The sequence below is a fragment of the Dendrobium catenatum genome, unplaced genomic scaffold, assembly GCF_001605985.2.
Source record: "Dendrobium catenatum unplaced genomic scaffold, ASM160598v2 original_scaffold_176823, whole genome shotgun sequence".
NCBI lineage: Eukaryota > Viridiplantae > Streptophyta > Magnoliopsida > Asparagales > Orchidaceae > Dendrobium > Dendrobium catenatum.
This window is the reverse complement of record NW_021495244.1, coordinates 5,992-18,522: the sequence shown is the minus strand read 5'-3', so window position 1 is coordinate 18,522 and position 12,531 is coordinate 5,992. Positions and strand designations below refer to the sequence as shown.

The following is a 12,531-nucleotide window of genomic DNA, read 5'->3' as shown; positions in this document are numbered from 1 at the left end:
AAAAGAGAGAAGATAAGTTCAAAAAGGCAAGCGTAAAGTAACCTCTATATAAACTTATATGAGCTTGTTGTCTTCTATATACTCCATTTTCACAACATCTCTACAAAGAAGCCATGGAAGATTTGAATTCAAAAATCACTCTTAAACTGCTGATCGATGTTCATAGCAACAAAATTCTTTTCGGTGAGGCTGGTAAAGACTTTGGTAGATTTCATGTTCAGCCTTCTGACTCTCCACTAGGCTGTGTTATTAAGCTCGTCTCTCCTCATTATGATTAGATGATTCAATTTCAATCGAATTCTTTTTAGATTTTTGCTTCGAGTTCTTTGTTTGTTCTCATTTGCACTTTGTGAAATCGTCTTAAAATATTTCTCATACCAAAACCTAATTATTAATTCAAGGTCAACCGGTCATAGATCTTTACAAATTATAATCTTATGTTATTAACACATAAGATCAACATGAAACTCACAAGATCAAACAAGCAACTCCTTTCCACAATTCCACAGAAAAACAAATGAGAGATTATAATGGGATAAGGTGTAATCATTTCGACATCATTCTAAGAAGATACAAGAATAAGGTAAATAGGTAATGGAAGACAAGCAACTATAAATTTAAGCAAAATAAATCCTTCCATACTTCACCGATCAAAAAGACAATCGAAACTACTTGGAATCATAATAGATAAGAATCCCTGCGGCAAAAAAATCATTCTACTCATTTTTCTAGATAGCCACTGCGGGAAAAAATCAAAAATTTTAGAATTAAACCATGCAGAAAAAATTTCAGAATTACCTAAACCTTGAAGTGGAGCTGTGGAGGCAGAACGATATTATCGTGGATTGCCGGCTTCGATTTCAAGCGGTTCGAGCGGAGGAGCAAGTGAGAAACCCAGCAGGCTCTTCGTGCCTTGCCTTCTGGCTCCTCCGTCAAACAACAAAGCAAACCAATTGGGAGGCATGAACGCTGAACAGGACGGCGATCTGGTCGTCCCGGCAAGATTCGTCCGTCACGCCTGGAGGTGCGAACAGAGCGGCCAAAAGCGTAGGAGAAAACGAGGTGTGCATCAGTGCGTGTCATAGGGTACCCAGGTAGGTACCCTTAGTACCTTGTGCTTGTGCGGACGGTCCACACTCTGCCACCTAATAATTTTTCGTGCTCTAGACCCTTTTGTGTCGCTGCCTAGCTGGGAGGCGAATCCCTGGAGCACGAGTGTTTCCCTATTTAGCGAGGGAAATTTTTAGAAAGAAGATATTTCTTTAAGCCACCATTTCCAATTTGCCGAGGAGGCACCCCCCCCCCCCCCTCAATCCGCCACTATTTGGATCAATTGGAAATCTTTATCAATGCGTAGAAACTCTTAACGAGATTTATCTTGTAGCAAACAGAGCCAATGCCTTTTACTTCAACCCAAAGTGTCACTTTTATGTTACAAATCATTTGCTTCTTGGCACAGAAGCCACTGTTGTAGTTCCATCGGGCTCCAGTGTAGGGCTCAAATACTATCTTTGTAATTATTGCAGTAGAAAAGTCACTACTGTAGTACTGTGAGAAATACCATGTGCCCAACTTGCAAGTGTGCGATGGTCACCGAAGTCGCCTTCGTGGCTCCATCGGGTTCTGTCTTCTTCTGTTGCCCCCTGGATAAGCAGGGGGGTGTTGGAGGCTTTGTGAAGAGAAGTGGTCACCTACATGATTACAGATGATTTGGAAGTGACATCTGTTAGCAAATAAATATTCTGGAAGTTTCTAAACTCAAGATAGTATATGTATTAGGTTCTTAATTCTTGCTGATGTGTACAAGTTGAACTCTATATATAAATCCCTTAGCTTGTACATAGCACAGTGAATATACAATATTATTTTCCTTCTTGTCTTGTCTTGTTTGCAGCACCTATTGCCTTACAGCTCTAACAGGTTATCAACACCAATGTCTGTGATCTCCAGCATCACCCTTATTAATCGCTTCATCATGAAAAAAGGATGTCCAACTAGAGGAGAAGGTGGTTGCCGTCGGCATGGAAGAGGTCAATTCCTCATGAACTACTAAAAATCGCTTAAGAAGTTGGTTTGTGAAATTAAATGAGTCATAATGTATCCTGCTGACTACAAATCTTGAATCATACCATTTTTTGTGAACTCTTTCACCAATGATCTTTTACTTGCAATGGGGTGACAAATAACAGTTCAATGTAATGGAGCTCATTTACAATGATAGCAACACTATCTTTATTTTATACCAAATTGAGGACTCTTGCAAAATCTTCTAGGTGTACAAGACCGCAGTGGATGCCTATAATGGTCTAAAATCTTATCTCGATCCAATTTTGATTGATCAATCGGATTAAATAATGTTTTCATAAAACTCATCTTAGAAATACAATCCATCATTTCACCAATCTTTCCAAACAACAACCCAACATTCTAAAAGGTTTTTGTTCTGAAGATTAGAAATGAGCAATCTCATTCTTCATTCCTAAAATCCTTGTGTTGAAGATCTTGAGGTTATTTACAGCATCAGTTGTCCATCTTCTAGTAAATTCTTATAAACTGACACAACAAATTTGGGATCAGATACTTCGGTGACATTTCGTCGAACAAACTTGGGAGCATTGCGCTGGTTCGATTTTGCTAGTAGCATTTCCGATCGTGCATTTGCACACCTGCAGTATAAACATCCCCACAATTACAAAAACATCTTGGTCCTTGCTCCCATTCTTTACCAATTCTCAAAAAGTTTTAATCTTAAGCTTCATTAGGTCTCGAGGTAACTTGGAAACGAGAAAAATGATATCTCATTGGAACAATGATTGTGGTTTGATTTATACTAACTTTTTGTCTCCATAAAAGTTTTAACTTATGGCAGTCCAATTTACCATATTTTCATGATCGTTCTTCTTGTTTCTATCTAGTTTTTTCCAAATAAATCATCATAAGAAGAAAAAGAAAAATCCTTACTGGAATGGGTAATTTTCCTTCCCTCCATTCTCGTGCACCAAAATTCATAATATGACATCCTACTTTTCTCTCAACATATATCTTGAATTGAATGAATCGATATCATATCCCAATGGTGAGATATGATAAAAATTGTCATCGTACTTGCCTTTTTCCCAAAAGTAAATGCCATCTTATCAGAAAATACATTAACTCCACTGATAGAGCAATCCGAACCACCTGTTGTTATTCATGTTTCAATTCTCAACGAAATTAGCAGAGTTTGCACAGCTTAAGTGCTGTCTACTGGAGAGCTACACAAGAATTACTAATTTTTGACCTTTTTTTCGGCGTGCGTATTCTCTCGTCAATTGAGCAAATATTTGAGTATAAGTGGACTCGATCATGCTCGATCAATTGAACCATATTGAACCTATTTGATTGGTGACGATTTGGATTTAATTTGCAAAAATTTATTTAATTGAACTAAATTTAAATACGAAAAGACTCAAATTGACCCAAACTCGGTTCAATTCAGGCTAAATTTGAGACCCAAATGAGTCTAATTGATTTAGGTTAAAGGCTAACTAACTGACTTTTTCCTTTAATTCAAAATCATCTGAGTAGATCAGGAAATTGATCTAAACGGCTTAAGATTTAAAAATCTTGACCCTTGCTTTCTCATATCCCCCATCTGATTTATTCAGTTGCAGCAGAGATTTGGCGGCAGAACGAAATCAAATCACAGGTTCTTACTTCCTTATTCGGCAAGCGGCTCTGACGATGGACTGGACCTACGCCGAAGACCTATCGCAGCTATCCTTCTTCCTCCAGATCGAAAGAAAGGAGCCCGCGAGAGGTCTCTCTTGGAAAACATCCTCGATTAGAGATCCGGAAGAAGCCTGGATCGGGGCAGTTAAATTTTTTTCTCGCACTCCAGCTCTCCTTCTCGCCAGGACGAGGCCGACCTTTCTCTCTCGTTTTTTTTTTTTCTCTCTGCTATTCGGACACAAAGGAAACGGAACTCCCTTAACCCCCAGCTCCGGCTCTCTCATTCGCGAATCCAGAAGAAAAGAACGAAGTTTCCGCCTCCCTCCCTCTCCTTGTCGTCTCTGGTTCGCGAGATACCCAACGCCGGACTACATCTGCCTCCCACGTTTGAAACCGCCGGTCTCTCTCCTTTGGCAAGGTGAGCTCCTACCCTTGCTTTTCTTCTCCTACTCCCTCTTCTTCCTTCTTCTTATTCTTCCTTACCCCTTCTTCTCCTTCTCCTTACAAACTTTGTTTTTCTTCTAATCTTCCTCCCCGTTCCTCTTTTCCCATCTCTTCTTCTCTTCTTGGTTTGGAAAGATTTAGCAAGATTGTTTGTCCTTTCAAGAGTAGTGATGACAAATGGTTGATTCTTTTATCAAATCATTTCCTAAGATGTTATTCCGTATGTAATTTAGCTTGCACATATGCTTGGTCTCTTTCTTTAAATAAATACCTTTGCTTTGGATGAATTATTTCATGAGATGAATAGAAAGCTTATGTTTGTTTATATCGTTTGGGAACAAACTTTTGATATGTGATATTTGTTTTATGCGTAGGTTGTAAACTTTGAGATGGTGTGGCATTCCCTATAAAAAAAAAAGAAAGAATGCCTGTAAGGTGCTTGAGTTTATTCTTGTTAAAAAGTAATGTTAGTTTTCTTTATAAATAATAATGATAAACGAGGCAATCAAATGTAGTTTCATTTGCTTCTCAACCAAGCATTTCATTCTCCACTATATATCCATTATCTCCATGAATATTTTTCTTTAAATTTCTTGCTTTAGGTAGCTTACACTTTGTTGATTCTTTATAGTTAACCGAGCTCGTAGTTTAATTCACAAGGATATGATATAGGATATGATATTGTCGGTATACATCTTATAGTTTCAAAATTAATATTGAATCATTTGGAGGAAGCTGTGAGTTAGATGCATGTATATTTTTTTCGTCGGTTAAGAAAGCCAACCATTGTAAATCTCTCCATGAATTTCATTGCAATATTTTTGATAGCACGTATGGTGGGACATAACACATTCGAGTAGACTTATGCTTAGTTGATCAAATAAAATTTTATTTATTATGATGTCGAATTAGTTTATGAAAGTGCTTTGATAGAACTTTGTTTTTTTTTTTTGGCAATGGCATGATGCTTGGAGGTAACTTAGAATTTCTTAATAACTATGGTTACTACCATTTTAAATATTTAGACATAATGTTATGTAAAACCAAAGTTTATTCTTTTACCCTAGCGTATCCAAGTTTTCAACCTTATTTTTGTTTAATGGTATTTTGTTATTATATATGGAAGTCTCTCATCTCAAGTTTGATGGCATACATTCAATTTTAGAAATTTTGTTAAGTGTAAAATATTGTTGAATCTTTTTTAGATATTGCGAGTTAGGCCTTTCCTTTCTTTGTGAATAAATCATGCTTAAATTCAACATGAGATGATGAACTTGCTATTCTTGTTGAAACGCTAAAATTTGTGATTTTTTTTATATAAAATTCTCTTTATCTAAAAATCTTTTGACCAAATGTTCTTATGTGCCTTCTGCCAAAACATGACTTCATTAAAATTATATGTTCTCTTGTGCAAGTTGTGGAGATTGGTAAATTGGTTTTGTCAAGATTAAATTGTCATCTTCTAGATTTAAGAACTCCAAACGAGGGGAGATTATTGGGTTCGGATTGTGGCCTTGATACATACATGAATCAAGACAAAGTGCTACTTCAACATTTAATTAATAAAATACAATGTCATTTATTTTTATGCACTACTGTCAGTTTTAATTTCATTGATAAACTAGCAGATCCTCTCTTACATCCAAAGGCACATTCTTACATTTAGCCACATTACTCTTTTTAGATGCTCCAGAAGTTATAAAATGCTCCTTGATTCAAGATATACATAGTTAGTCTCTTGAACACAATAAATGCTTATGGTAGACAACATGTGACTCAAATTTTAATTTTGTATACTTCCAATTATGCCTGGTTAAAAGTTAAATTCTCCTTTAAATCTTATAAAAAAAGGTCATTTTTAATATTTTCTAACCAAGTCTTTTTAGGTCTACATGTACCCTTCTTAACATAAGACAAATATAATAGATCTACTTTCCTAACCGGGTCATTGGAAGACTGTCGTTTTATGTGACCAAGCCATCTAATGTGACTACAAAAAATGACATTTCATCAATTTAGTTTTTCTATATTTGATTTTTTTTTGCAATTACAAAAAATTCACGTAAATATGTTCATGTTTTTTCTATGCCAAGCTCTATTCTTTTATATATGTGAGATGTTCATATAATTCTAAGATGTTAGAAATTATCACTGCAGCATGTGTTAAAATTATATTGGCCACCATTAGCATTATCACACACTACCAGAATTATTCCATTTGTAATTAATAGAATTTTTAAGAAGGCTGGTAAAATGAAGAAAGACAAAAAGTTCTTGATTAGAGTTCCCTTTATCGAGGTCATCATTTTTCTTAACATATTTGTTTTTTTTTTTTTTCAATTTTTTTACTTTTTTATAGCTTCTCATACATTTGACAAAATTTGTGTCATGTATTTGCTACCAGGATATGAAATGAGCATATACGCGAAAAAGGTTGGAGTAGCTCTAGTGGAAGATAAGATTAGAGAGAGTTGCCTTAGATATGTTGATTGCAACAAAGAGGGATCTATTACCAATGATTTGGGTGATGATACCTTACTTGCAAAGCTTCATTTGGTTAATCTTGCTGGTTCTGAACGTGCAAACGTACTGGAGCTGATGGGCTGCATTTGAAAGAAGGTAGCTATGATTATTCTTTTTTTTAGCTCTATTATATATTTGATTTTCAAAATTTATATCTAATGACTGTAAAGTTAAGCAGGTATATATATAAATAAGGCCTTGTTAGCTCTTAGTAATGTGATAAATGCACTTGGTGATGAGAAAAAGAGGAAAGACGGGGCCGTGTCCCTTATCGAGATAGCAAGTTAACATGTTTATTGCAGGTAATATATATTCTTCAATTACATACCCATGCTCTAAAATAATTGACTAGGCCTTTGATTAGTTGAGGGTTTCTATTTATAGATTTTATCTTTTTCATTTTAGTTTGCTTGACATATGCACTGTTATTCCTCAAAGTTTAGAGAATGATGCATAAATAATTATGTTGTTCCGCTAGTTTTAGTGGGCAAGGATAAAGGTAATATTTGAAACATGGTTTATAGAAAGATTAAATTATAATCTTATTTAAATTTTGATTCACGATTGAGTTTGGCTTTTAGGAGGCATCAAAAAGATGCTCAAGTTTCAATGCTTTATCTTTGAATTTGGATGAATTGAAAATTTCAACTTCATGTTCAAATCTATTAAAATTGGTTTTCTTCATTCTTAGCTTAAAGTTAAATTAATAATAATGTAATTTGTCATTTTACAGGTTCTTTGTGAGAGAATTACTTCGCAGGAGGCAAGTAATGGTGAACTCCATAAAGAGTTAAAAGAGCATAAAATTATCTATGAACATTTATCAAAAAATGTTTTAGGTATTTTTTTTGGGATAGCTTTTTATTGCTGTTTAAAGAATTTTTTTAGTGCAAAAATTTTAATTTTTAATTTAAAAAGTTGTTTTAAGAAGCAGTAAGAAAGATGTCTCAAACTAAGGCTTTATTTGGGACGGCTTTCTTACTGCTTCCTAAAGCAGCTTTCTAGTAAAAAACTAAAATTTTTGTGCTAGAAAACTTCTTTGAGAAGCAATAAAAAAATCCGTCTCAAACAAAGTCTAAGCCTTAAGTCTATGGTGCTTTCCTAATCATAAAAGTCTTGTTGTTGGGACTTGACTTGAACTTACAGTAAATATTATGTGTGTGTGTATATATATATATATATATATATTGCTAAAATATCTTGCAACTTTTAATTTTTTTAATTATTTTTTATGATGAATTTTTTCCATAAATAGCTCTTTCATATTTTTTGTTTCACAAAGCAGCTTAGCGGCTAGTAATAATATTTTTTTATGATAATAATCGGTAATGTAGGAAGTTCTACAAAACCCTGATCTAGTAAGAATAAAGCTACATCTCCCACGATGAATGGAGAAAGTTTCATTGGAACTCTCTTAGAAACGGTGAATCGAATAAAAACAAGGAAAACAGTATTCTATGATGGTAGAATTCTATGATCTTTTCTTTTTTTTTTTTTTCAAAGTTTAATCTGAAGTATTTGCATGAGAGACAAGCAGGTTTTTCAATAATTGGCCTGAATCATTTTTGTCTTATGAGTCATTGATCAAAAGATTACTTTTATAAACCTTAAAATTCATGTCTTTAAATTTTTTTTTATTATTCTTATCGATGCATGATTTATCTTTAATAATGCATGCACAATTGCTAATATATATATATATATATATATATATATATAATATATATATATATATATATATATATATAATATATATATATATTATATAACCCCACAGCAGGGGCCTTCGTGTTAAATATAAAATAGAAATGCAAGTCCTTAAGGAATTTAAGCCCTCTAAAGGTACAACACTTGAAACAAAACTTATGGGTCATGAAAATCAAAACTAAGATACATAAGCAAACCACAAAAGCTCAAAATAAAAAAATAAAAATTAAAAACAGGATCAAAGGCCAAAAACAACGAGCCGACCTTAACAGAAAGTTGAAAAGCACGGAGTTAATGCACCAACAGCAACCGAAACTGCAAGGACAAATAAGACAACAATCAAGAAAGAAAATTTTGGCAGCAGCCACCAACCTTTTCGAACATACCACCCATCACCAAACCAAGATAAAAAGATAAAATTAACTTCTAGATTTCCTCCTACAACGTTTACTTCCATGTGAAAAAAGCTTTTTCAGAAATCTTGAACTAATCCATACAACTCCTAAATAGAGTCAACTTCCTCAACGTTTAAATCCTCACACCCCTCAAGAAGATAAAAGATACCTATCATGTCAAACGCGATTGCCTAGAACATGTTGTTCCAAATTTGAGATAGAAAGAGAGTTTAAACCTTTGGGGGACATGACAGTAAGAGGCACTTCATATACTTGACCAATCTCCTCTGCATCATTATGACCGCGAAAACAACAACTTCCTCCGTACTAGTCTCCTCCACCGGCATTATCAATTAAAGCCAAATCAGCTTGCCTCCATCTCATTATCACCATAGAGCTCCCCCCCACCTCCACCCCCCCCCCCCGCTCACCAAAGTGGGAATTGGAGAAACAAAGCCACCACCATTATAAATTCAAACTCATTCGGTTCCTCACTAAATTACGCAAGAAGACAAAGAATCTTGCTCAACATTAACAAAATATCTTTATCAATATTACAGTTAATCAATAGAGGGTTCGACTATTTTTAAAGAGAGGAGCAGAAGCTACAGCCTCAGGCAGATTAACAACATCCTTTCCAGCTAAAGGGGAATTACCATCTCAATATCAGCCACTGGATGACTTAAAGGCTGAGAAGAAATCACAGCAAAGTCATCAACAATAACAGGGTTTCCACCGAAAGAATAGGCTCACACAAATTTCATTATCTACACCCTCACTCACCTCTAAAAACAAACAGCATTAGAATCAAGAGTTAATGTGGGGGTTTAAAATATGGCATTCAGCTTTCAGAATGACCAAGAAGTTTACAGTGATTACAAATAGGAGGAAATTCTTCCATTTCAACACGTTGAATGAATCCCATAATTCCGAGCCAACCCAAACTTGATCAACCATACTTCTTTGTAACATTAATCAACAATCACGACGGCCTAACAGAGGGCCTCATTTTTTTAACCTATAACTTGAATAAGATCGCATTATCCGTCCCAACGGCACGGCCAAACACGAAACCAAGCCAGCGATGTAAAATTCTAGGAGTAAATAGTGCGACGAAAGATTGCGAGGATAAGGATACTCCAAAGTTATAGTGAGAATCTATATCAACAGTCTGAAAGAGAGATCATTTAACCAAACTTCATTAATAGTTTGCTGCGCTCCCACGAAGCTAAGAACGGTGGCGAGAAAACACGGCAATAGTTCAAGATCATTCATAAGTTTTAAATCAAAACATTTTTTGGATTCAAGCAAGTGACAGAAAAATCACCATGAAAGCTTAAGTTAAAAGAAAGAACTTGGTGAATAGCATCTTAACTAGGTCGCCTACCAGGGAAACTTTCCAACCAAACGCAAACTCAAGATGTATAGTTAAGCCTTCATTTTTCTCACAGAAATCCATAAAGCATGTAAACCATGGCAAGAAGAAATTTAAGATCAGGGAACTCCGAAAGAGTGGCGAATCCCTGGATAAAAGCATCATGAAAGAGAACGTTCGATTTAAATTTTCCCTTCCAAAAAAACCAGGTCCGACCTCGCGATTAACAACCACTAGCTGAGAAATCAGTAGGAAAGGGAAGAGATTATCTATAGCAAACACAGAAAGAGAAGATGAACCCGAAAACACCTAGGCCGCATTCGCACGCACATCTTCGCCACTTCATTGTAATGTTGAACCAGCAGTTATCTTCTCTCAATTTTTTTGACTGCTCACACTCTCTCTCTCTCTCTCTCTCTCTCTCTCTCCTCTCTCTCTCCTCTTCTCTCTATATAATATATATATATATATTATATTATAATCACTAATATATATTATTATTTAATATAAAACTATATATAAAATGTATTAATGGGAAGTTTTCGGGTTACTATAACAACTGTAGTTTTATTTATTTATTTAATCTTTTAACATTTTTCTATATTATTCTATTTCGGAACTTTTTAATTTATTAGCAAAGAAATATTCAATGCTTAGAATTATCACATATGATAAATAAATTTCTGTAACATCTCATAAATAGAAATTTTCGTCAGTACAAAAAATTTTTAGTTACTATTGAAACATAATAGAAACATTATATTCAAACAAAAAGCACTGATCTAGTAAAGAATAAAGCTTACAAAAACCGCTAAATACAATTTGGATTATAGAATCATTCCTTTGACTGAGTGAAAAAATCTCTAATGCTTTGTAACTTGATTTTTACTATTAATAACAAAATTATGCGCGGTAGATTAGTTACTTGGTGATCGAGAGTGATGGGATTTTTGAGACCTTGGAAGAAAATTCTTATTCCAATTATTGAAAGGAGCATAATCCAATTTGTCAAAAAGAGTCGTGGCAAATAGGCACTTAATTATTTAGTAATGTATATTTAATAAAGTTTATTTGAAGATTAAAATCACTAAAACAAATAAAAGTTTAAATTATGATAATGATATAACAATTCAGTAAATTTTTATTCCTTTAAATTATATTATACATTATCATTGGTATATATTATAGCATAAATAGCAAAGAATGGAGCTCATAAGAATGAATAAAATAATAAAGAAATAGTTTTTAATTATTATATGCCATTCAACTTCTAAACACATTATGATAATATATCTTCAAGATATTATATTTTATCAAATAAATACATTACTCATGCATGGTTTAATAAAAAACTTAACTTTCATATGCTAAAATTTAACTCTTATTTTTTTACTTCCAAATTGATGCGATGATTGAAAGGATAATTTCTTTACTCATCGAACAATTATGTCTAATTAGACTTTTTTTTAAAAAAAAAAAAAATTTTTTTTGATTAATTTATTTATTAAGTTGATTCATTTTTGCAATTCTAAACCGCATAGAACTCTTTCTAAATGTTCCAAGTTCCATATAGATTTTGAATGCAGAATAATGACTGTTGTGCGTTCAGGAGTATTCACAGGCGGTAGATAAATATAAAGTTTATCGTCTTAGCGTTGTAACCAAAAATCCGGACGCATATAAGAATAGAGAGAGAGTCTAGCATTATGAAGACACAAGATTTTTTACGTGGAAATCCTGAAAGAGGGAAAACCAGGGGCCCTAGCCCAGTTTGAAATGAATCTACTAGTTTGCAGTCGATTACAAATGAGGCCCTTCCATTTTTTTTTTTGGAGAAGGCCTTAAACTTGAATGTACAATTTATAGAGTACATTAACATGAATGTTAATAAAAGAGATACTATTGACATCATTCGCTTTGTTGGAAGGGACTGTAGTCGGTGGGCGATGGAAGTCAGGAGGATCGTAGTATCTGGTGAACGGGGTCGAGGACTGTTGCAGCCGGTGGTCGACGGTTAAGTCAGAGGACCATAGTCGGCGGGCGACGGAGGTGGAAAAGACGGTAGTCGACGGGCGCAGTAAGTCAGGAAGACCGTAGTCGACGGGCGACGGATGTCGGAAAGCTTGTAGTCGGCGAGCGACGTAAGTCAGGAGAACCTGTAGTCCGACTGGCGCGGAGGTCGGAAAGACTGTAGTCTGACGACGAAAAGATCAGAAAAGACTCGTCAGGTAGAAGTCCAACAAAGGAAAGAAATCCATCTTCGCGTAGAACGTCCAGCGAAGTCTAAATAACCGGTAGAAGTCCGGCGCCGGGTATGAAACTTTGGCGGAAGAGCTGAAGGTTTCGACGTTGCGTAGAAAGTTCTGACGTTGTTGG

At 34.7% G+C, this 12,531-nt stretch overlaps 1 protein-coding gene across 2 annotated transcripts; it reads left to right on the top strand.

Moving 5' to 3' along the window:
• Positions 1 to 3,717: 3,717 nt before the first annotated feature.
• On the top strand, positions 3,718 to 7,625 carry LOC114578833. 2 transcript variants are annotated; one of them, XR_003699766.1, is made up of 4 exons: positions 3,733 to 4,129; positions 6,560 to 6,774; positions 6,857 to 6,980; positions 7,412 to 7,625. XR_003699766.1 is itself a non-coding variant. In XM_028692337.1 (3 exons), exons 1-2 carry the CDS (start codon positions 3,724 to 3,726, stop codon positions 6,766 to 6,768), a joined length of 615 nt encoding a protein of 204 aa, XP_028548170.1. In that variant the 5' UTR covers positions 3,718 to 3,723; the 3' UTR covers positions 6,769 to 6,774; positions 7,412 to 7,625. The 2 variants fall into 2 exon arrangements, 1 of the variants encoding a protein (XP_028548170.1); XM_028692337.1 differs by lacking the exon at positions 6,857 to 6,980 and having other exon boundaries at positions 3,718 to 4,129.
• The last annotated feature ends 4,906 nt before the right edge of the window (positions 7,626 to 12,531 follow it).